Raw genomic sequence first — 26,054 nt, forward strand, 5'->3', positions numbered from 1 at the left:
TGCGTCAGACCAACATGGCTACATACCTGAATCCAAAGTCATTAGGTAAGCCTTGTGGTCTGTGGGCGTTAAACCCAGTTCTCCCACATCTTAGTCCAACACTCTAATCACTACACCACACTGTTCTTGCATGCAAGATTGAGCCATAAATATTTTAAGATGTAATATACTGTTCATCAGAATAGGGGCTTTCATTGTTTGACCCGTAACAGTAAAGAACACTCACCTATAATGTTCTTAATTACCAAATATTACTACCCATTTCTAGAACATGTTCTTAATGAAATGAAAGAAGTATGCTGTAGTACCAAATTCAAACTTCCTAAATCTTTACAAAATACCATATTTTTCCATGTATAAGACTAGGTTCCCCCCCCTTAAAAATAATGTCAAAAATTAGGGGGCATCTTATACTCTGGGCCATCTTCCCCTATTTTCTTAAATCTGAGTCCCCCAAAATACGGGGCGTCTTATACATGGGGGCGTCTTATAGACGAAAAAATACAGTAATCATGAAATATGACAACTGGATTTGCTGAAGGGGGGTTTTATCTTTTCAATCTTGGAGATTTGCAAAGTGTCCTCTGCTACCAGGTTCCTAAGCACATGTAGAATGCATTTGAGGCAGCACTCTGTAAGAAAGAGCTTGGTTTGCCTTTCCAACTTCCTTCCCTTCTCTACTAATTATGAGTATGGATTAAGGGTTGGGGTACTCTGACTTGCTATAATTGGACCTGAAGGATTCCCTTTGAGGGAACAGATCAGGTCCCTCTTTATTAGAATTCACAAACAATGAAGTTGTCTTTTATTAATTTATTTAACAAAATTAATATATTGATTGTAAAAACAAAACAAAAACAAGAAGCAAAAACACCCAAGAACCCTATAACCATGTCAAAGAATGTGGGGCTCTTATTTCCTTTCCTCTTGATGCTAGTAGAGAGTTATTTCTGGTGCTTGCAGTTGTTCGTGATTATAGCATACACTTTCCTCTCTAGAGGACAACCCTCTGAGCACTTCCTTCTATATGTCCAAGATGGTGTAAGAGAATGGGAAAGGGAGGAAGAGCCCTGCTGCTGTGAGAAAAAGTGGGGGAAAGAATCTGAAGCTGCAAGCCTAAGGGAGATGCTATCTATCACACTGAAAAACAAAGTCGAACTAAAAACCATCCCTGCAAGATTGCAATTAGTCTGTCAATTGCCCACTGATGGAGCCCTTCAGATGATGGTGGGTTTAAGCTGCAGTGATGGGTGTCCATTTGAATTTAAATTTGAAATTAAAATGTGGGAAATTAAAATGGTAGCTTGTATGAGAGTTGGGGCTCCAGAAGCTGTACAAAGGCACTGATGCTGAGTGCGCAGACTGCTTTGATCACACTGTTCCCCAATATTTGAGGGAGATTCTTAATTTTTAAAAAATGTCCACCTGCAATTATGTTAGAATGCTATGTTTTAGTTACTGTATGTCTGCTATATCACAACCACACTGGCATGATGGGCGTAGCCAGGATTTTTGTTGGGGAGGGCAGCCAAAGTTGTTGAGCTCATGGGTTAGTGCAAGCAGGGACAGCTGCAGGCAGGATTTCTGCATTGCAGGGGGTTGGACTAGATGACCCTCAAGGTCTCTATAATTCTGTGATTCTATGTCTGTACCTTCAGCACAGAATCCTACACCACCACAATTGACACTTTCATTTCCAAGTATGAAGGGGGACAGCACTGCATAGCAAATATAAAATTATCTCAATTATTAAGCAAGTTGCCCATATTGGGGAGAAAATAGGGAAAATATGCAGAGTGCATGGCTCTGACTAAAATTAATTAGAATTTTAATGTTTTACAATTCCACCATAATTCTTGAAATGGTGCATTTATTTCATAGTAATAAACACTCAGATCATTAAGTAAAGTTCAAAATCTGTGTTACGCGCTACATTTAGCAACCTTTGGCTGCTTTCTTCTTTCTTGATTCAGTTTTCCAATGCATTGGAGAAGCAATTGAGGAACACAATTAAATGTCCTGATGCTGCATATTTGGAATTCTTATTTCATTTTCTATAAAGGGCAATTAATTTACGATTCTACATTGAATTCCCACTTTGGTGGGCAATGATAGATGCCAAAATGAACTTACTGCAAACACTTCATTAAATTTACTGTAACAAGAACTGAAGGGGGTTTTTTTGTAACGGGGAAAAACCCCCACCCCTTTATTAAATAAGATAAAGGTTGAAGCTGTACAATAAATTTAGAGCAACTTGTGATGGACAGGCCCTGAGTCTACCTCCTGTTGACCCAGTAAGCAATGGAAACTGGTGAGTCTAACAGCCAATCAGGAGAAAGAAAGAGAGAGGAATTTAATTTAGATGCTGACAGTTTAACAGATTGATAGGGTCTCTCTGAGACAGCGCAGGCAGGGATTGCCTGTGGGTTAGAAGGGACCCGTGATTAGAGACAGGGATGGGCAGAAGGGGTCTCTGGCTATCTGAGAGGACTCAGATAGGGTTTATCTGTCAGTGGGGACAGATAGTGAATTGGCTCTCAGTGGGATGGCTTCGTTGGTAGAAAAGAGGACTCTCAGTCTCAGGGTTGTGGGTTCAAGTCCCACCTTGGGCAAAATATTCTGTCATTGCAAGAGGCTGGACTAGATGACCCTTGTGGTCCTTTCCACCTCTACAATTCTATGATTCTAAAGATAGGGACATTCTGTATGCAGACAAGGTTCTATCTACCTGGGATTGTAAAAGGGACTGTGTTTTATAGGTAGTGTAGGACAATGGCCATCCTAGAAAGAATTGATCTGTGCAGTGACAGGTTTAAAGCATGAAGTAAAGGAAGATCTTAAAAATCTCTGTAAAGAGTGTGTGCTTGAAACAAAGTGTTGAGCCTTTCAAAAGTAACCTCTACGCTATAATAGCCTCATTGAGTATGAACAGTGCTTTAAAAAAAATGTTTAGGAGTACTCTCATTTTGACTGAAGAAAATCACCATTTTATAGTTCAAATCGGGGGAAATAAATACAGTAAATGGATGAAGATTCACAAAATGTTTAGGGGTATGTGTACCCCTGCATCCCCCCCCCCCCCGAAAAAAGCACTGAGTATAAACAAATAAAAGTTCTAGTTTCTAATCAACAGGCAGTGGGGTGGCAGTGAAATATTTTGAAATATATTTATTGGAAGAGCCTATACTGAGATAAATATGGCAGACACTGCAAGAGCCATTACAGGCCAAAGGAATCACAGAATGGGAAGGCCTTTAAAAAAAAAACCCGCTCAATTTCACCAGACACTCCCTTCCTTCCAGCCTTCACTATGTTAGCAAAACCAATAAAGGGCAAAACTAAAGGTGAGCAGGGAAAACTTCTCTTAAATCAGTTTCTATTTAAGAACAAGTGGTTTAAGATCATGTTATTTTAGTTGTTGTTATACACATAATGTATGAGATGGAACAGCGAGGTATTCTTGTGCCACTAGGATTATCAATTAGAATAACTGAAAATAATGTATTGGTGGTAGTTCAATTTCTAACTAAACACTTTCCAATGAGGGAAAAACTAGATTAATTTTAAATGCAGATCTATAATCTAGTCAAATCCATAATACATTAAAAGGTCCTCAGTATATTTTCTAGCTTCCTGGTTGGCTTACAGTGAAGGAAATGAACAGAATGTATCCTTATGAGTACATGATGTAACATTGCCATGGGATTAATTGCCATAGGATTATGTTTCAAAAATGCAAGGTAACAATGCATATTTTCACATCAGCATTTTATTACTTAGAAGTTAAAGGGGATTGACTTAATTTGAAAAGCTGTCTGTTAATGTTTATGTGAAGAGATATAACAGTACTTTGTTGAGTTGTTTCATTATCTGTAACAACAACCACAGAATCAGAGAACAATTAAAATTGGAACAATATTTGCTACCCTGTCCTTAACCACAAAAGGAGGAAAAATTAAGAGACAGATAAAAGGGTAATGAGAGGTAGGAAGGGGGTGAGATTGGGAAAAACATTTCAGCTGGCCAAGGAGTCAGACAGAAAAGCAGGCAGCTGCAGTTGATGTTTTAGGAGCAAGAGGCAAAATGGACTCCAAAATGCAGTCCATGTGCCATTAGCTGCTTCAAGTAATTCCTTTGCTCTTGAAATGCCAATTCTAGGAGCTGCACTGCTGAATCATCAATACCAGGTAGAGTGCAGGATTTCCAAAATGTAAAACCAGTTGCATAGCAACTAAGGCAGCGTATCAAATCTGAACTGTACGATTCTCATTTAGCTGCATGATACTCATTTAAATTAATGGAAGGAATTTAGGAAGGAATTAGTGCAGTGCAGAAATATAGCTGTTTCTAAGATTCCTGCCAGCACTCAAGCTAGTGCAACCACTTTCAGTGACCAAGGACTCGTGTACAGACCCATGTATTTTCTTTCCTCTAGTCAAGAATCAGAATTTTTGGAAATGCAGATAGCAAGAAAAGAATAAGAGTATGGGAGCTTCACACAGTGCTTACACAGTTGCAAAACTTGTCTCTTAAAGTCTTGCGAATATACCCATGTATTCATGCATCCTCTGTCAAATGTAAAATATTACTATTTTTAATGCAATCAATCATAAGCTAAATGAATGGTTGAATGAATGCTTGTTCTGGTGAAACGGCTGAGAGCTGTTGACGGTTCTCTCAAATAAACAGGACTTTGTCTCTGAGAACCAAGAAGTGAGCTACCTTCGTTAAAAGTTAACAAGGCATGAATTGGCTAAAATTGCAGAGTTAATGTGGTGGCCATACAACAGCTTCTTGACTAATCTGGCGATCCCTGTAATCATCATGGCAACTTGCCTGCCATATAAATTTGAACAGAGTAAACAAACAAGCTGTGAGGACTGATGAACTAGAGGCAGGAGCAGTACAAGATCTCTGGGAACAGAGGCATTTTTGGTGAAAACCTCTGCAGCACCTCAAGTGGCAGTGTGAAGCTTCTACCAATCATCCAGCTCTAACCATCTCTCTGTGCTGCTAGATTTGCCCATCTAATTAGACAGAGCACTATCTTTGGTTGCTACATCCCTTCAGAGCCTATGCATGTGTAAATCTTAAGAACTCTTGAATAGGGGAAATTAATAAATCGTTAAAATGAAACTGGTACCATTGTGCTGGGCTCTGGGCTTTCCTCTTCTGATCCTGGGTTACATACATTACACACTGATGTCAGTAACACTACTGAGTGCTAGTGCTAGAGCTCTCATTTTCACCACTAAGGCTCAGGCACATAGCTATAAATGTGAAACAAGGTTTTAAGCACAGACAAACAGGGCTCAAGTTAGAACCCAAAACATTAGATTTCCAACCACTGAACAACTGTGATGTCTTTATAGTATCAGGAGAAGACCTATTCATTTTAGCTCTTAAAATGTTGTTTCACTTGAATGCTGCTTTTATAGGATTGATGTTTTTCATTTAGTTGAATGTATTGGTTATTTTATGGTAATTTAAATATAATGTAAGGCATTCCGGTCATGTATTTGAAGGGTGGGGTATAAATCTAAATAAGAAACAAACAAAAATACTAAGAGAAGCAATAGAAAAACCTTATACCACTGTCCCTGTTGAAACCCCTCTGAATGCTTGATTTCTCTCCCTCCCTCTCTCTTTCTCAGTAACTTAAAAGTTGCAGTTTATAAATAAAACTCAAACCAGTTTGGGACTGTGTATGCTGGCTGCACTACATATAGAACATCCTTTGTATAAAAACAAAAGAAAGGTTCTTCTTTCCCCCTTCTTTCCTACCTCTTGGGTTTCAACAAAATACTTCATTAGAATATTGGTGTTTAATTTGGTTAAATCCCAAAAGAATACAAGCACGCACATGTCAACTTAATGAACACTGATCAAAAGAAGAATTGAGCTCTCATGAGAATTCTTTTTTCCAAAAATGGCCTTGACAGTCCCAAGAGTATCATTTTTATGTCAACTGATAAATGAACAAGATAGCGAAGAAGTTGTGACTGCTGAATGAGAAGAAAGAAGGGCGGGAGCACCACATCTGTCACAGAAAATATATACTCCTCCTGTCTAATAAATATGCATTAACTTCATCACCAGATTCTCAAACAATGGCTCATTCCATTTTTAAATGACCTGAACTATTCAGCTGGTCTTTATTTTTTTCTGGCTATGATGCTATTAGAAACCTCAACAGAAATTAAGTATGGTAAAATATAGTGTACTACTGACTAACTTAAAACCACATAGGATAAATGACACATGCATTAAATGCTCCAAAACACAATAACAAAATTCTTGGTGTTTTCAATTTCTTTCCTAGTCTCCAGACATAAACCCTCAGGGGAACCTGCCTGACACTTCATCTGTGACACAAGTTTTAAGGGTTCACTGAATTTCAGACTGATCTTCGTACCCATTCACAAACAAATTTTCCCAACGCAGCGTTATATAATCCTTACTTTTGTCTTACATTCAGGGAAAAAATACACCTTCAAGTAGAATTTTTTAGGTTGCCGTGTAACCAACAGCTGCCATTTTAACAGGTACTTTCCATTGACGTGATTAGCTGGCTTATGATCTACAGTTTTATATAATGACCTTGTAATATCAAAATGAACTTCACTTTAATCATGGCATTGCATTCTTTCTCCTGCTCCCCTGCCTCAGCAATGAAGCATTCCAAAAAACCTCACATGGTGTTTAGAAGAAGAAAAAAATGTGGATCAAAAGCAATGTCCACTTGCTTTCCAAAGAGAATAGAGAGCTTTCCAAAATTGTAGGTTGCCAACAGTTGACATCAGAATGGGGTTTCTAGTCCAAAAGTTCCACAGTGCAAGCTAAGGATTCTAATGCTACTGAATAAGTACAACCACAACTAGCTGAGAGAAGAGATAGGCCGCTAGAAGGAAGATACAATCACAGGTCCATCTCTAGAGAGAAAAAGAGCATCCTGGGATTCTGGGTGACTTTCCCATATGTGGATCTATGCATGTGGTCGTGCCCCACATTGTTGTGTAACATGGCAGGCTAGAATGCTTCCCTAAGAACAGAGGTATTCATGAATCTGGCAGATCTAATTTTGACAGTAAGGAAAAAAAACAACTGCAGTGTTTGTGTTTTTGTGGATTTTGATTGCCATGTTTATGTGCATGAAATGATTATAGGCTTTGCAGGTATTCACTTGTGGAAATATAAAACCTACTTTCAGAAACAAAAGTAAATGTTATATATCTCCAAATTGCAAACTTTCAGAAAAATCTACCCAAGTGCTATCTTTGATTTAACTGAAAAGCCTCCTGCTGAAGTGTCAAATCCAAAGAGCAGGCAGTGGTCTAGTACAGACACTGGCTGTGATCCAGCAAGTGAGCACTGCTAAGCACAGCCAGTGTTTCCCCACTGTTAGCAATTCAATGGCTTGCGTATGCCGATCTTGGCTTTCCATGATAGCCAGTGAGACTTGGCTACACATAATGTTCTCTAGCTTGGAGCCACTACAATTAAGACTGCCATTTACTGATGTTTTTGTACAGTTTTCAGTAACTACATCCGGACACAAGCAAGATATTTAATAACACAAATTAAATGATTTGGTGGTTATGTATGCAGTTTGAAGTGAATGATGATACCAAGTCTAAATAAGGATCCAGAGGTAAATACAGTTTCGCTGTTACTAGAGTTATGCACTTCCATGACAGAAAGAGTACATTATACCTACAGCACTAAAAACACTCACTTTTCACAATTAGATGTAATATCAACTATTTCAAAGCACTTCCCAGGTATGTGGTGGACCCAACAGAAAATAAACTCGAGATTTCAGTAGCTTCACTGAGACTACTGAATGCACTTAAGTTTGCAAACTCTTGGTATTATGACATGTAATGTTTACTTTTTCATCCATACAATCTACAAAGTTGTTTACTAGTGTAATATATGACTATTGTACTATTAAAAGCCATAAGAAAACACAGTAAGAGCACAACATATTCACAGGATACAGACAACTAATTGACTACTGACTCAAATATTCCAGTTAAGATTATTGCTTTTGCCTTTTGAACCAGTTGAAGTTTCCACCTTCATGTATTATAAGTGAGATTCAAATGCAAAGCATTAATTTATGACCCATCCTAATCCTTTGAGTGAAGGGTGAATGCTATGGTTAAATGCATGCATTTATTTTTTACTTGGTCTTAATCTGTTATGGGTTCCTGTCACTTTGCATTCATATGTGCTTTCGGAGGGAGATTTTAATAAATCAAATGACAGCATTTTATTGCAAATTAAACAAATTAGATGGAAAAATGGAAAGTTGAAAGAGATGGAATTTAGACAAGCAAGATAGGCATTATGTATCTCTCTGCCTTATTCATTAATACATTGCACGATGCTGCAAAGACGTGTCAATGTTTGTGTTTCCTTTACAACGTGTACTTACAACGTGCCCAGTATTATAAGGAATCAAAACAGCATAGGTCCTACTGCCAGTATAGGTCTTTAAGTACCATGAGTAATTAACAAGCACACAAAGTGAATACAAAAATCTGATTAGGAACAGGAACAGCAATGCAGCAACTTGGCTGCTTAGTGTTTGTTTAAGTTGTCCTCTCTGTTGTGGAACTTGATGGGCTTTTACTACTCGTTATATAAGTGTAGGTGGTGTCACTAAGGAGACACATTAATTGCTTTTGACTCAAGGTTTAAAGTGTACATAATTTCAAGAGTAAATGATTTTATATGAAATCTGTTGATGCAGAGTTGTTTAAACTGTTTGTATTGTGGTATAATTATAAGCTTTAACTGTCAGCAGGTAGCACTATTATTCTATTGAGCTCCTGCCTATAGAACAAAGATGAATCTTAGGGTCAATTAAAATAATATTACAGGTAACATGCCACAGCCCTCTAATTTTACAGCATTCCAGGGCTTTTTTCAGCAGGAACTCACAGGAACTCAGTTCCTGCACCTCTCAGTTAGGGGGCAGTGCTATTATAAGAAAACAAAGGAGGCACCTCTTTTTCTTAAAAAAGGGCACCGGTGTTGCCAGAAGTTTAAAATGGAATGTATGCTTGTTTGAAAGTGGCCCTGTGCCAGAAATGCACCTTGTGTGCAAAGTTCATAGATATCAAGGCGCCCTCTCTGAAGTGTAAGGTGTACAGGTGGGGAACAATATTCTTCTGGAGTGCTTCCAAAGAAGTGACAATAATCATAGATGAAGGAGAAGGTTGGGCCACATCAGAATAATAATAATAATAATAATAATAATAATAATAATAATAATAATAATAATTTGAATTGACTTTTCATTCCTCTTTCCAAAGAACTCCCTTTCATTACTGGGTGGGTTCAGGGTGCAGTGAATGAATCCCTGTGTGAGGGGTGGCTTTGGCTGCCTTGAAAGAGGCAATAGTGCAGCCACTCCTGCAAAACAAAACACCTTTATTGTATTTATTGAATATGCCGCCCCCCAAATTGCAAAATATCCCCAGATCTGGTAGGTCAGTAAGTCACCTGTCCTGGATGTGGTTCCACTCTCCCTTAAGTAGCAAAATGTGTAGTTTGAGGTGCACCCGGATCCAGTTCTGTCACTGGAGGTGCAGGTGCCCTTGAGGACTAGGATTGCTTTTTATTACTGTGGGCTGGCAAGTTCTAAAGTGTTCAGAAGCCCACTCTGCAGTAAGTCACAACAGGGCTTTTAGTGTGGCTGCCCCTGTTCTGTGGAATAGCACACCCATTGAGATATGCAGGTGCCCACTATCTGCACTGAACTAAAGGCATACCGTATTCGCTCCAACAAGCTTTTCCAGCTGGATAAATGAGTCTTTACAATAAGTATCTACTTGTCAGGGTTTTAGTTTTGTTTTAAATGTTATCTGTTAACAATAATTATCGTGTTCTGCACAGAACAGCCAATTCACTTAGGTTACAACACTCCCCACCTTAGAAATATTAATGGGAACACTTCTTATTTACGATACTTTACCATGATATAGGCATGGGTGACTGAGACTTTTGGGGAGTACATCTGGAAATCTAAAGAACTGCCATGAGAATCATTTCACAGAAGCAAAAGTAGCTCAGAAAATCCCTTGCAAAACCAGGCAAACCAATGGAGATCTGAAGAGGTATAACTCTTTCCCCTCAACAATAAATGGCATTCCACTACTCTTTCACTCATCTAAAGCCTTAAAATGGATTTATTCACTATTAAACATACAGTGACACAGCCCTCTTTTATTCTAAGAAGAAATAAAAATGTGTGCTGAAAACTTTAGCTACTGATTATGCTCTATTAAACAAGTTTCATTGCCTTATCATAGTAATTAATTTTTCTGGATCACATTAATAGTATTCTTATCATTACTGAAATGATAATGCAGTTTGAAAACAGAAACTGCCACATGATCAGTTATATTATTCTTGGCACCATAGACACAAAACTTCTTTTTAAATGCTACAGTAAGACTGGTACCATTGCATGTGGATCACTGCTGGTTACTTCAATACCACACTATGCTTGTAAATGGGCAATATTTCAAATTGCTGTTTATTTCCCAAAGCAGATACATTATGAAAGCTACCTAAAGAAAATGGTGGAATTTTTCAATTTTTAAAAGTACTTATTTCTCAAATATTTTTGTCAAGCTAAAATATCACCTAATATTGTAGAAGCTAATTAAGATAGTACTACCTTCTTAGGCAAACACAGATCATAGGGAGCCTGAGGATATTAATTACATTGGTAAATTTCACTAAGAGCAGGGATTATGCTTGTGATGAGTAAGGCTGAAAGGGTGCTGAGATGTATTATTGGCAGGCAAATTTTCATTAAATGAACAGTCAACCGTCTTACGAAAGCAGAGGGTGAGAAAGGTGATAAATCATGAACCTTGAAAGGCCAACCCAGTTCCTGAAGAAAAAATGGTATAGTCTTGTCAGAGGCCACTGACTGGCATTGCCCACACTGACTATGGATTAATTAATATCACTCCATATCATTATTACAATTAACTGGTCGGGTAACATCTGATCCTTGGGTGTACGTGAATAAGCTCTTTTGATGCCAGGCACTGAGATAAAGAAAACAGCACCAAATAAATGAATAATATCAGACAGTACACCCTCATCCCCTTGGAAGACGTGATCCAGGTAAGGTAAAATAAAATAGTAATGATAAAGCAGCCTGCAAGAACTGCAACAGAACTAGCTTTAGTTTAAAGCATAATTGCAACCAGAGCCCACCATTTTGTGCCCAGAAATCTAATCCTCCCATAAAATGTCTTGGTTAGAACTGCTGATTAAGCAAAGAGGGCAGTCTTTCTGCATCTATGCAGGGTGCCATAACCTCTCACCATTGAAGAGGTACGACTCAGGATGATACCCATGGAGACAGGAGTGGACTTTCACTTTAGTCCCCTCTGATTGTCCAAATCTGCTCTGTGGGAGGGTGTCTCCCAACCACCTGGAGTAGATTTGGGAGGCATTGAAGGTTGCAGGGGAGAGGAGAGGAAGTGGGAAGTCTTGTCCTATGCATAGATCTCTTTTCTACAAATGAGCTGACAATACTGGATGTCGCCATAGTTTCTAATTAAACTTGAGCACCGACATTTCTTTTAAAAGCGCAACAAAAAATGAAAGATACACCAAGTCAAGGGATGTTGGTGCCCACATAACTGTACTCACATAGACCTTATAATTTCAACCTGCCTGGAAAAGGGATTAACACTTTATTTATTCAATTTCTAACAGGATTCAGTGTATTATTTTAACAGAGCAACTGAAAATCCCACTACAGATCCATTTTAACTTTCATTTGTCCTTTCTTTTAAAGCTATACATAAATTCCTTGCTACTAAACACATATATGGCAATGGTGGGGTTAAACTTGTCACAGACATTTTAATACTGAAGATTTCATTTAATTTATGGCAGATATATTTTCAAGGAGGAAAATGCTGATGCTATCTTGGTTATAAGCTTTGCCAGTGAAATGATTTAGATAGTTTTTTTTCTTTCCATGCAGTATCAGAATAAGACCGTTCCTTGAGAGCAATGAATTATAGCTGACACTTCAAACCTATTTTGTCTGTATCTTCTACTTCAGAAAAATGAGAAAACATAAATATTTATTCTATATATATAGAAGAGACACAAGACTCTGATAAAAATGATTCATTATGGGATGATGAGTAATTGTTACCTATGCCATTGTCAGAATAACAAAGGGCATAACAGATTTGGCCATTTTTAATTGGAAGATACCAAAGATTACTGAACAAAACAGCAATAATTTCATAATACTAGAATGATAGTATTAGCATAATGAAACTCTAAAAAGCACAGGAATTGAGTTATTTAATGCACATGTTGAACAAGTGACATAGGACACAACGCCATTGCAGAGAAGAAAGATATCGCTCTGTGTTCCAGAACTAATGTCTAGACATTACTGGACGTTAGCAAACTTATTTATTACGAACTATCAAGAATGCTCTGGAATAGTTTTCTTGGAACTGCTATGGTACAATCATAGCTCATTGGGAGAGTGCATGTTTTACATGCATAAGCTCTTAAACTCAATCCCTGGCAACTTCAGGTAAAAGGATGGGTTAGCAGGTGATGTGGAAGACCTATCATGTGGAAGACCTACTTACATACCTATATATTGTAATACATTTTCAAGCAACTTTTTCTTTCTTCTTTTTCGGATTTCATTTCTTTCCCTTTGTCCACTGAAAAATTTCAATAAAATATAAATATATTTAAAACAACTCCTGTGGTTTTTATTCATCTCTCCTCAGGTGTGGCCAATGGAACAACTTTTTGACTTCCTGTTTGGTTTGAGACCTGTTTCTTGGCTCACTTACTTGTACCAACCAGATTTATCTACTGTGCAAAGATCTTTCTGTATGGCATACTAGCCTGAGCTGCATAAATTGATCTCTGGGTGCTGAATTCCCCTGCCCTGCCAGAGGAGAACCAATTAAGGGGAGGGTTTTTTTTGTCCTTTTCAGCACAAGGAGTTACATCATGTTTACATTTCATACTCGAGAACCAAATCTTGTTACCCACAGTGGCCAAACAGATGCTGCCTGGAAGCCCAAAAGCAGAGCACGAGATAACTCTCCCATTGTTGCCCCCAGCAACTGCTGTTCAGAGACATAATTCTATTGACACTGAAGGTTTGATGCAGCCATCTTCAGTAGCATGAATTGTCTAATCCCCCCTTTTCAAGACATCTAACCTAGTGGCCATCATCACTTCTAGTGGGAATGAATTTCATAATTTGATTACATGCTTCCTGACAATAATGATATTTCAGGTATGGGAGAGGCTCTTAATCTTCTGCTAGTTTCATTACATAATCCTGAGTTCTAGTATTAGGAGAGGGTAACACTATCCATTGTTTTCCCCATGCATAATTTTCTAAACCCCACAATGTCTCCAGATGGTTTGCGGGGTTTTTTAGCAGCAACAATAACAGTAACTTTACAAGCAGCCCACAGAAATGTAAATGTAGAGGAAGACTCCTAGGCTATGGATGGGTATGAACTCTATCTATCTATCTATCTATCTATCTATCTATCCTATCACCAGTTAAGTCATTCCTTGTGTGCTGAAGGGCTCACTTAAATTCTTGTGGGACAGTAAGGAAAACAAGAATGGTTGTGTTTTCATTCCAAGTTCTCTCATTATCAGACTGCACATGAGAAATCAGACAATTCAAATTGCTATTCTAGTATAAATTTTCCAAGGCATATCTTTATCTGATCCTGGAGAACTTGACAGAATACTCCAAAATTATTAGCATTTAACATTCTTAATTGCCTGCATAGCTTCAGGTAAAGGTAAAGGGACCCCTGATCATTAGGTCCAGTTGTGTCCGACTCTGGGGTTGCGGCGCTCATCTCGCGTTACTGGCCAAGGGAGCCGGCGTACAGCTTCCAGGTCATGTGGCCAGCATGACTAAGCCACTTCTGGCGAACCAGAGCAGCACACGGAAACGCCGTTTACCTTCCCGCCAAAGTGGTACCTATTTATCTACTTGCACTTTTGACATGCTTTTGAACTGCTAGGTGGGCAAGAGCTGGGACCGAGCAACGGGAGCTCACCCCATCGCAGGGATTCAAACTGCCAACCTTCTGATCAGCAAGCCCTAGGCTCTGTGGTTTAACTATACTTTAACTATACAATAAATGTTTGTGTCATCTAAATAAAATGCACTATAACATTCCATGAAATATGATTTCTAACCAATGAATGCCAATTGCTATTTGCCTTTAATTTCCTCTCAATACTAAGTTCATCAGAGTGTGACAATTAATTAACTTAATTAAGCTAACAATTATGCTCTTTCATAGGTCAATATGTAGAGCTACTCAGATTAATAGCGCAGCTTGTAAAGTTAATCTTCTTGTATAATGCAAATGACACTAAGTCATGTATTAAATACCTCCTTGAGTAATAGAAGAAATTGGACTAAGTGTACTTTAAAGAAAGGCAGAGACTGTGAAAAGGTTAAATAAAGACAAATGCCCCGGATTTGTGAAAATGTTTTAACAGAAGTAATTCATATTTAAACTAGAAGTCTTCCAATTCAGCTACCTCAGCTTAAACATGCATACTAATAAATTAACTTGCAAGGCAATATTGTTTTTTCTTGCTTTCTCATACATTTTTTATTTCAATGATTGCTGTAACACAATTTCGAGTTGCTTTTTATCATTTAAAAAGAACACAACAGCATTCTAAATGGGGGAAGAGGGAAATTGATTTTTTAAGAAGAGGTACATGACTAAGAAAACTAAACTAAACCAAACCAAACTGCAATTTCATTCATTACATACAGAGAGATGAGTTAAAAGCTGCAAGTCAAAAGGGCAGGAAATCCATCTACGGTTGGTGGCTGGCCCTTCATGGCTCAATTTTAGTCCCATCTTCCTTACTGTACTATAATGCATGAATAGAAGATACAGCAGTGAAAGAAAAAGCGTTGATGTGTGAAGGCAGAAATACTTTTTATATAGTAAGTCAATATATTTATACCCAGCCCTTCAAATAAACATTTCCAGGATGGCTGAGAAACTAATGTTGAGTGTAAACAACTGTCCTTTAAAAGGCTGATTCCAATTAACAGACCAGATAATATTTGTGCTAACTGTTGCTCAGAGTAGACACATGGAAATTAATGGCCACGAGTAACTTAGGCCCATTAATTTCCATGGGTCTACTCTTGAGTAAAAGTTAGCTGACAACAAACCTTGTTGAGTTTATAGCATAATTTTTATTACTGTGCAGCTGACAAGGCAGAGCATTTATTCTTATCATTTTATCACAGATTAATCTAGGTAGGTTATAATCATTTTGGACCAAGGAAGTAAAAAGGCCAACAGGGACTTCTAACCATATAATGTCTATTAAGATTTTAACAAAGCATGCTAGGTGCCAGTCTCCTACGGGTTGAAGGAAAGAGATAAAGAGGACAGACAAGGTCAAGTTTGCATGTAACCCTAAACCATGGTTTGTTTAGCAAACCACAAAGTGTCCCACAGATTATCCAAATAGGAGGTTTTGCAAGGTCTAAGGGAGGGGGTGAGGTCTACAGAAATGTGGGTGCTGGTGAGCAAAGGAAGCAGGGGTACAGGCGCTAGCAATAATACTATTAATGCTAAAGGTCCTTGCTAGCTATTAGCTCAGTTGCTTAGATATTATGGTATATTATGAATTTTTTTATTTTTTATTTTTAAAAAGCTTGGTTTCTAAGTTAAGGACAAACATGCTATGGGGCTGTTGACAGGTTCAGCTGGCAAAGGGATTCATGGTAGCAGTGAATTGTCAAGAAAGCATGTGTGAATTCTGTGGTTATCAATGTGCTATGAGAATAATGTTCATGAATAGTGTGTATATATGCATGTTGGGAGAGAAAGTGTAGACACCAAAAAACTAAGCCTTCCAATTTCCAAACATATCTATAGAGTTTTTTGTGGTGCGTTCTAATATTACCACAACAGCTGTAGAAAATTTATATTCAGAACTGCACAGTAAAATCAAGTTTGGGCAGTACAACGCTATTTGTATTCTCCACTCAATACTAGAAAGAAATACCTTCATCTTCCAGTACTGGTACCAGAATTGTAAAATTGCACACAGTGATTGTAATCAAACCAGCAGAATGTAGCAATTAGTTACACCCATAAACTAGTGTAGAAGAATATTTAAAACAGTATGAAACAATAGCAGAAATTACAAGAAATGTGTTATCATGCTGTACAGAACCTAACAGATACTGCCTTCAGAAGTCATTTTGTAAATATCATCATTATTGAGCTTTCTATTAGTTTTTGTAATTTAGTGTTCTAGCCTTACAGTGGAAAAATGGGGCAAGGATTTGTAGCTGGGTTTTGTAGCTGGGTTTGCTTTTTAACATTTTCATTAATGGAAAGGAGGAGGAGAGCAGGAAAACTGCACAACTTAAAGGATGAAGGGAATGTTGGCTTTTTGCAGACTGCAAGCAGTTAAAGAACATCATAAACACATGATGATCACGCCATGAAATGGGATATAAAATTTAGTGCGTACTCTGTATCAAGTCACAAAGATTTTATCTGAAATATATTCTATTTTAATACACATTAAGACCACAGATGAAAAATGTTCTCAACAAGATTGGGTTAAGGATCTACAGAGGGAAATTTCTCCAAAAGCTTGGTGAAATTTCTTCAAAAGCTTTTTGAACCTGGAAGGCAGTTGACTGAGCTCAATGTTTAGAGAGGGAGAGAGAGAGCTGTATAAAAATGCCAAGGCAAAGGCATTCCCGGTAAACACCTTTAAAATTAAATAAGATCTATAATGTTAGAAACAGTAACATCATATTGTACTGAAACCAAATTAATCTGCACTGTACTATACAATTCTTTCATATATGGTGCATGTATTCCAGAACCCAGACATTTTACAAAAAAGAGAGGCTAATATAGCTTGAACTATGTGCATAATTTATTCATTTTATACCAGGTTTTGCATCTAGAACGAAACCCAATGTGGTATGGAATGCTCTACTGATTGCCAGACTGGTTTATGCTCATCAATGGAAATGTTAAGGTATATATTTGAAACTAGAATGGCTGGAAAAATCATGGGATTCTCTTTAATTTGTTAAACTGTAAATCTCCAGATGCATTTAAACTTTTTAATGAAATATAGAACCCAGTAGAGGTATTTTTTTAATATAAAGGACACCATGTCACTGGATTATGGTTGATGTGACTGGTTAAAGCCTATACAGAGCTTAATATTCTGTCTATTGTAAATAACACACAGAAAGACTGCTGTTATACGAAGTGTACTTTTGTAAGTTTTGATGCTTGGCTCAAATATAACTAGGGAAAAAGTAAGTCACCGTGAATCTGGCTAGAGATGTAAAGGCCTGGAAAAATTCAGGGGGGAAACCGTTTTTGTTTTTTTTCCCTGAAGCCTTTTTTGTTTCCCCCCCCCCCAAAAAATTGAAAAAATAAAAAATAAGATTATGGAATGTTTTATTTTAACATGATGAATAAAATATTTTAAGATAAGGGGTTCGAATATTTTATAAATTATTTCTTAAAAAAAATATGTATGGTATCAGATTATTCTAATTTCTGTGAGGACAAGCAAGTCCTAGGTTACAAACTGAACTCTCCAATGCAAGAACAAGATACATTTCTTCCTTTAGGAGGTCACCAGAAAAGAAAAATGTTTCAGTTTTGTTTTTGCATGCATGTGGTATGCATTGGTTCTGTTCCTCTTCACTAGGGCTCAAAGCACCGGAAGAAAATATAGAGCAACAAAAAGGGCCTGAAAGTATATACTTAATTTAAAAAGGTAAGAATTTTCATTTATCTGATTCCAGAAAACTGAATCATTTAGCTACATTAGTTTATTACTTTTGTGTAAATAATAATTTAATTACTACTAATCTGGTCCTTTACTTCCCCTCCACCCACTACCATAGATTAGTATCTTCTTGCAAACTAACTAACCATTAAATTATTTTTCTTTCTTCCTACTCCCCTCAGGAAAATAGTGAGACCAGCATCTAGCAGATGGAAGCATTTTCACATTACAAGTTCCTCTGAGAAGAAAAATGTGATTTGCAAATACTGTCAGATGAAATATGCATTTCCAAATGCTACCAGGATGACAAAACATTCTTGCATGTAACAAGTGTCCTGTAGATATTAAAAAAATTCTTCATGGATCTAAGTGAAGAGGACCACAATGATGAAAATGCACAGTTTTTTTCCAACGTTCTCGTTCAAGAAGTCCTCTTTCTACTCCATCTGTAATATCAGCAGCAACACAAAGTGTTGTCCCATCAGCAGCATCTTTGGGTGAACAGATACTGAAGACAGCTACATCCAAAAATTATTCAATTAATTCATTTGTAGACAAGATGACACCTGAAGATCAGGGAAAAAATTGATCAAGTTCTTGCAAGAGCAATATATTCTTCTGGAACACCATTTTCAATAACTGAAAATATATACTGGCAGGAAGCTTTAAAATTACTAAGACCACCATACCATTTGCCCAGCAGACATTCTTTGAGCAAGCCTCTTTTGGAGTCGGAATATGAATATGTAATGGAATCTGTGCAAGGAAAAACTAATGAAGCACTGTGTCTTGCACTACTTACGGATGGATGGACAAATGTGAGAGAAGGAATTATAAATTTTGTTATAACAACACCTCAACCAGTTGTTGTTTTTTTAACAAAAGCATTGAAATAGGAGAGAATAGACATACTGCAGAGTCTATCAGCTGTAAAATATGTGAAGTCCTACAGAAAATTGGGAGTGGTAAAGTATTTGCTTTGCTGATTGACAATGGCAGCAGTATGAAAGCAGCATGGGAGATGATAATGGATAAGTATCCACATATTACTGCGATAGGATGTGCATCTCATGGGCTAAACTCGCTTCTTAATAATATTATGAAACTGGACATCCTTCAAATGATCTATAGACAAGCAAAAGAAGTTATAAAAGGTACTCATATGGTAGCTGCAGTTTTCAAGAAGAAGCAAGTAGAAAAAAATCCAAAGAATAAAATAGTGACACTGAAGCTCTGTAGTAAAACTTGGTGGGCTGGAGTGGTGATCTCCTTTGAAAGTTTACTAAAAAACAAAGCAGCTCTTCAAGAAACAGTAATAGTTGAAGATCTTAAAAGTACACAGGAGTGTAAGAAACACTGTTCTTGATCAGGAAGTCTTCTGGGTTCAGCTGCAAAATTCCCTGAAGATTCTAAAGCCAATTGCTGCAGCAATCACTGCATCTGAATCAGATAGTGCACTTTTGTCAGAAATTCCTTATCTAATGACCTTGCCGACAAAGATCCGTATAGTTAAAGCTATGGTTTTCCCAGTAGTAATGTATGGAAGTGAGAGCTGGACCTTAAAGAAGACTGATCACCGAAGAATTGATGCTTTTGAATTATGGTGCTGGAGGAGACTCTTGAGAGTCCCATGGACTGCAAAAAGATCAAACTTATCCATCCTTAAAGAAATCAGCCCTGAGTGCTCACTGGAAGGGCAGATCCTGAAGTTGAGGCTCCAATACTTTGGCCACCTCATGAGAAGAGAAGACTCCCTGGAAAAGACCTTGATGTTGGGAAAGATGGAGGGCACAAGGAGAAGGGGACAACAGAGGATGAGATGGTTGGACAGTGTTCTTGAAGCGACTGGCATGAGTTTGGCCAAACTGCGGGAGGCAGTGGAGGATAGGGGTGCCTGGCATGCTCTGGTCCATAGGGTCACGAAGAGTCGGACACGACTGAACGACTGAACAACAACAACAAATGACAAATATAAAAACAACTGTTTTTGAACATCTCAGTATATCTCCACTTACAACTATAGAAGAAAGTAAAGTGAAAGATTTTATTAAAATAAGGGAAGAATTTTGTTGCCATCCAATTCATGCTGCTGCAAATCTGCTGGATCCAAGATTCAAAGGTGATGATATAAGTGATAGCACTGTTACTGCATTTGACTGGATTACAAAACAAGCATCACATTTAGGACTTGATGTTGGCAAGGTACTTTCAAATGTTGCAGAATATAGAACATCTTCAGGGATTTGGTCCAGGAATGCAATCTGGGATTCTGCCAAACATATTCCTCCTGCAACATGGTGGCAAGGTCTTTGTACAACACAGCCTCTGACTCCTCTTGCTTCTCGCCTTCTTCAGATTCCATGTGAAAGAATCTGGTCTATGTTTGGAAACACTCACACTAAATCAAGAAATAAGCTGACATGTGAAAGGGTAGAGAAACTTGTTTCAATCCAAGCAAACCTTCAGTTTTTAGAAGTCCATAATAACTGTCATAATGACAGACACAACAGAGTAGATGCAGAAGCAGAGACTGAAACTGATACTGATCATTACAGCTCAGGAAATGATTCTGATTAAATTTCATGCCCATTCATTGAAACTTAGTCCCACTTCCTTCTTCAGTTCTTTTTATGAAAATGTTTTTTTTAAAATACTGTGGAGAGGAAATGTGAATAATTGTTACTTCTAGATTTTTAAAAATTGTTTTGTAGAGTTTTTTTTTGTTCCACATAAACTAGCAAACAGTTCGGGAGATTGTTGCTCCATTTGTTACAAATACAAATAAACATTATTTTAAAAGTAAATTCTGTTTGTAATAATTATTTGGAAACACTCTATTTTTAATATGCTAGTTGTGATAATTTTATGCCCATTAAAATTGTCCATAGTTATATTTTATGTTTCTAAAGCAACAGAGTGACTTTCAATCTGGAAAAGAAAAAAGAAGTGCTAATGTAGCATTTTTTTTTCATTTTTCCCGATAATTTCCGTTTCCCCCCCGAAAAAAACAGGTTTTTTTCCCCCGAGCTTCAAAATTTCCAGGAATTTTACATCTCTAACTCTGGCAGAGTTATGAGTTAGCTGCTTTGACTTTAAAGGGGGGGGTGGGTATTGGCATTTTGCAGCTGGGACTCCAAAAACATGTCATGAGTAGCAACTGTGACAATGATAAACAATGCTAGGAATAAAAATAAGAGAGTACTGGTGCAATAGAGTAAATAATCTAAATTAGGAATGGTCAGTTGTCAGGCAGCAGCCTACAAAACAATTTAAACCGGCTTCTAGCAGGGTATCAATCTTTAATTAAGCTATAATGATGATGTTTGTTTGGAAACAAATGTGCTCTACATTTTGATGCGGCACTCCCCCTTGAACCTTTTAAGTAATGCCTTGGCCACATCTAGGTGCATGGTAACCAGGGTGGATAAAAATAAATCATTTAAAAATAAAATTTAAAAAAATGATTTTTTTTTAATTTAAATTGGTTATTTAAAATAAAATGCTTTTGGAGGAAAAAAAATCTTTCTAAAGATAGTTTTCTATTTAAGTTACATTACAGTCCAAAGGCTAATCATCAGGAAATAAGGATTTGTTTTAAGTTTTTCATGCTAAAACTCAGTCTTAGTTGTTGGGTTTTTTTAAAACCGTTTGACCATATCAGTTAACAAACATGGATACATATGCTATAATCTTATTGTTTTAGTTAAATAAATTGTTTAAATTGTTATTAAGTAAATGATTATTTTTCTCCTTCCAATAAAGTACAGCAGAAAAGTTCTCCAAATATAAACAGTTAACATATTAAACCTCACAATAATTTCATAATTATCTATCTATGTATTTCTAATAGTATAACCAAATCAGTAATTTTTGATATAACTGTAAAAACTACTCTGAAAATTTATTATTCCCAAAATGAAACCTTCCTCTGGTTGTAAATATAAAGATTATACCAGCATGAATGTCTTTCTGTAAAAAATAAAATAAAATTATTTAAATCAAGTCTTACCGACTAGTGATTTAAATTGATTTGATTTAAATCAAATCCACCCTGATGGTAACTAGTACAGAAGGGGTTGGGAACCTGTAGCCCTACAGATTTAGAACTAAAACTTCCATCAACCTCAGTCAGCACTGCCAATAGCCAGGGATAATGGGAGTTGTGGTCCAGCAACATCTGAAGTGCCTCTGGTTCCCCAGCCCTGTCCTACCAACTGAATTACAGAAATTGACCACCAGAAGTTGTATCTGGAGGCTGCAGCCCAAATCAGAAAATATTGTTGCTCCAAGAAAACATAGAAAATGACCACTCATAAGCTAAGATAATTATAACCATTGACAAACCCTAAATAAAGGGATCTTACAGTAGCCGTCAAAAACACTTTGCTCCAAAGCAACAATTATTATACTAGAACTGTAGAATGCATTGTGCAGAATTCACTGTATTATTTTGAAAACCTTTGTAAGTGTAGGACACACTGATTTGCAATATGCCAATATTTGCAGATTTCCCATCTTGAATGTTTTATGGCTTCTTTATTCATAATATAATCTATTTGAAACATCTTAATCAACATCTCAGGTCCTTGCAGTAGCCCAAAGTTTGAGGCCAGTCAAAGAAGAAATTGCAGTATGAATTTGAGCATTCTAATGACTGCAATACTTAAAACAAGTAAAGAAAAATTGTTTGGTGTCTTCCATTTTTTTTAAAAAAAATCTATTAATGCAAGTTCTAGTTTCTGCTGTAAATATCACCAAGGCAAAGGAGGCTTAACAAATACTGATTATTAAGGAACGAATGTGACAAGTGGTAAAAAATTAAAATGAAATACCGTAATTAAACAGCTGCCATCTATACATACAGATTAAATAATATTTGCCCATATCTGCAATAATCAACCAAATGTTTCCACCTCTTTCAAAGGCTAATGTAAAAGATCAAATGTCTCATAGGAAATATGCCAAATCTTGTGCAGAATGAGGTACACTTAAGCCCAGTTGATTTCAGCGGACTGAGGCATGCTTCATTCAGCACAGTTTATTTATATGCCACTTTCCTATAATTATGCTCAAAAGAGCAGAAACAAATCTAAGTTAATTTAGGAAGATGACATATTGTACCCATTAAAAAGCATAATCTGTTATTGCTGTGAAGAGTCTGCAGTGCCACAAGTATGGAATGCCTATTAGACCAGGAACAGAGTCAAAAATATACTTTGATACTTTCCCATTAGATTAGCCTTCATGTTTCGCACAGATTGTATATGAAAGTTGCATGCAGAAAGCCAAAATAACAGCACATGCGTACCAGTATTCCACAATGTGGTCATTTTCTGTTTCACATTGCAGCTATGGAGATTATGAAATAGTATCTACTATTGTGAAGTAGAAGATTAAATTATATGGGTTGGTTGAATCCAGGGATATGCACACCAAAAGGTCCAAGCAGAAGTTGCTTTCTCTACCTACTTCTTTTGTTAACTGGACAATAGGGTAGAGTAGACTAAGCTGGGGCATATGATCACTAGAAGAGGTAAAGAAGATTTTATCTGCGTATTTGGCAATGGGTGTTTAGTTGCATTGCTCTTTTTAACATTAATTTGCACACAGAAAACACCACACACATTTAAAATAGTTTTCTGCTTTAAAAAACAACCCATTGAATCCATCCAATATTGCAGATTTAATGGCTACAACTATAAATAAGCACAAAGAATGAAGGTCAACAGTGATAAAAGGCCTGTTTTCCAGTATCTCAAAAGTAAGCATTTTAAGTGAGGAACTTTTCAATTACAGCCCTGGAGAGAAACAAGGAAATGTAAGGAAGCCAAACCACAAGCCTAAAGGATGATAGGCAGCAATTGCCAATTCCAGTCTTCTGTATACAAGGAACTCCAACATCAGACAGAGCTAGAATGAGAAGGATGATACAACCTCTAACAAAGGGAGAACAGGATAGAACAGTAGCTGCATTTGAGTGGCTTCAGGGTAGTTGTTGTTTTAATAGCTCCAAGCACTTAACAGTAGCAGAAATAGGTTAAGGATGGAGTGGAAAGGTCAGTTCCTATTGTCAGTTCTATCCAGACAAGCTTGAGTGTAGGTGAGACAGCTTGCACACAAAAGTCCCTGTGCGCAATCCAAACCCTCACTTCCGGCAGAGACCTATCCTGTTAATCCACTCCAGTTTATAAAACTTTAATAGTTGGCCACTAAAATGTATAGATTTACGGATACCTTCCACCAGCATTCAAATGGTCCTCGCAGGAAACTTCTCAATTGATTCAAAAATACTTTTGTGGCTGAGCTGCAGATCTGTTCCTGTCAACTCCTCACCCCCCCCCCCGACAAGCACAAATGGGAGTCCACAGAAAGCAAGGGTTTAAGATAGTACTAGAGCTATTGAATGTTGCTTTTCCTTCTTCCCAAGATTCTACTTATGCAACAATTCCTTTGGCACTCAATTTAATTTAGCACATCTACTTGCACATTTTAGCCCTAAATCTATAGATGAAGTTTCATTATTTCAGTGACTTCTTTTATTATACTTTGAAAACTAAGAGTTTGGCTAAGTGAGAAGATTATGCCAGCCAAAAGTCACTGCCAAGCTTACCTTTCATCAGAATTCTGAAATCCATGTGGATAGACTTACTAAGTAAAATCCTCTGAGAGCGGTAGCTTTTTCATCACATGTAATTTCATCTCCAAAAATTGGTCTACTCAACCAACATTATATGAGTGAACCTATGTAACTACTGTGAACATCAGAAATTGATTTTACATGCTACCAAGTATTGGAAAATTGGATAGCTGAGAATAAGAAAAAGAGCAGAAAGAACAGCCTTCCGAAATGGTGGAATTCACCCAATTTTACTGCAGCACGTGAACTTGTTTTATAGGTTGGTAGTAACTTTCTGGGAAGCCTGACGTGTGGTTTAGTTTCACTGCTTTCTTGAAATGGAATCAAACCAACACAAAAATGAATGAATGAATGAGAATAGGAGAAAACCTCTTAAGAGTCCAATAGCCAGTTCATTAACAGAATAGACACGGAATGTCCTACCTCTTCTGGATATGTCTGTGCCACCGATACCAGCTGTTCAGAGCTACTTCTTGAGGTAGAGGGTACAACACTAGTTGAGGCCTCTGATACCACCTCATTTGACGGCTCGGAGTCCTGAGTGCAACAGAGACAAATAGACTCCTCAGTAGTGTGCTGAGGTGACTGAAGGTATGGACACAACAAATCTCTATATTTTGAAAACATATAATAAGCTTCATTCCCCCCCCCTTTTGTTTAATTGAAACCATTTATGCACTGTTTAATCAAAGCATTACATGTGAAGCATGGGAATTCTGCATCCCACTCCGTGGAATAAGGAACATGAATACATTATGTATATTTAGAATATAGTTACCGGTATTAGGTATTTCCCCCCGTACCTCAAATACATAGATCAACAAGTAACTTCAAGTAAGTACTGAACAAACATGGTATTCAAATGTTGCATATTACTTTAATGATATTAAAAAGAATCCACTTCCCCCAATTGCACTAGAGTTTCTGAGTGAAATCTGAATTGGCCATAGAAATAAAACTTGATAGGAACTCAAACTGCACTTGTGGCTAACACTCCATGTTCAGACTGAAGGCACAATAAAAGAAAAAACTGGACTAGAGAGGAAAACTTTGCTACTATGCCAATTTATTGCTACAGGATCCACGATTGTAAAGGAATTGGAAACCTCTGAGATTTACTGCTCAAAAGTATAATATAACTTCTAGTTACCATTATAACAGACTTAATGGCCTCCTGATAGTTTCTGCATTTATTAATGATCTGAATCTCTTCATGCAAAGTTTGCAATACCAGTATATTCTATTAGCAACAGGATCTTCAGAAAGAAGTGCCCTGTAAGAAATGTATAAGACTTCAACACTGTAGTGTTTTATATGAAGTCCCCCAGCCCCTTAAATGGAAGCAGAGTGAAATGTAGGAATTATCTGGGTGAGAGAACGCTAGTAGGATGCTCTTGCAGCCCACTGGTTGCTTTGCACATCCAGCTGCAGTGTGGATAAGAAAAATGAGAATTTTAACAGTTCTGCTTCCTCGGTGGACTTCAAATCTGGAACAAAAATGTTAATCTGCGACAAGGCGGTTGTTTGCTGCACTGGTCCT

General features: G+C 37.2%; 1 protein-coding gene across 9 annotated transcripts in view; it reads right to left on the reverse strand.

Annotated features, from left to right (window-relative positions):
• PHF14 (PHD finger protein 14) overlaps positions 1 to 26,054 on the reverse strand; it is a 135,729-nt gene that overhangs the window by 13,228 nt on the left and 96,447 nt on the right. For 5 of the 9 annotated variants that reach the window (XM_033165425.1, XM_033165428.1, XM_033165426.1 and 2 more), the window contains one exon: positions 24,938 to 25,051. The exons of 3 other annotated variants lie outside the window; for them this stretch is intronic. In XM_033165425.1, the coding sequence (XP_033021316.1) occupies positions 24,938 to 25,051 (114 nt within the window). Of the gene's footprint in view, positions 1 to 24,931; positions 25,052 to 26,054 lie in introns of those variants that run through there. One more of the 9 variants, XM_033165429.1, reaches the window with a different exon arrangement.

This window comes from Lacerta agilis, chromosome 12 (genome assembly GCF_009819535.1).
Source record: "Lacerta agilis isolate rLacAgi1 chromosome 12, rLacAgi1.pri, whole genome shotgun sequence".
In the NCBI taxonomy this organism is placed as follows: Eukaryota; Metazoa; Chordata; class Lepidosauria; order Squamata; family Lacertidae; genus Lacerta; species Lacerta agilis.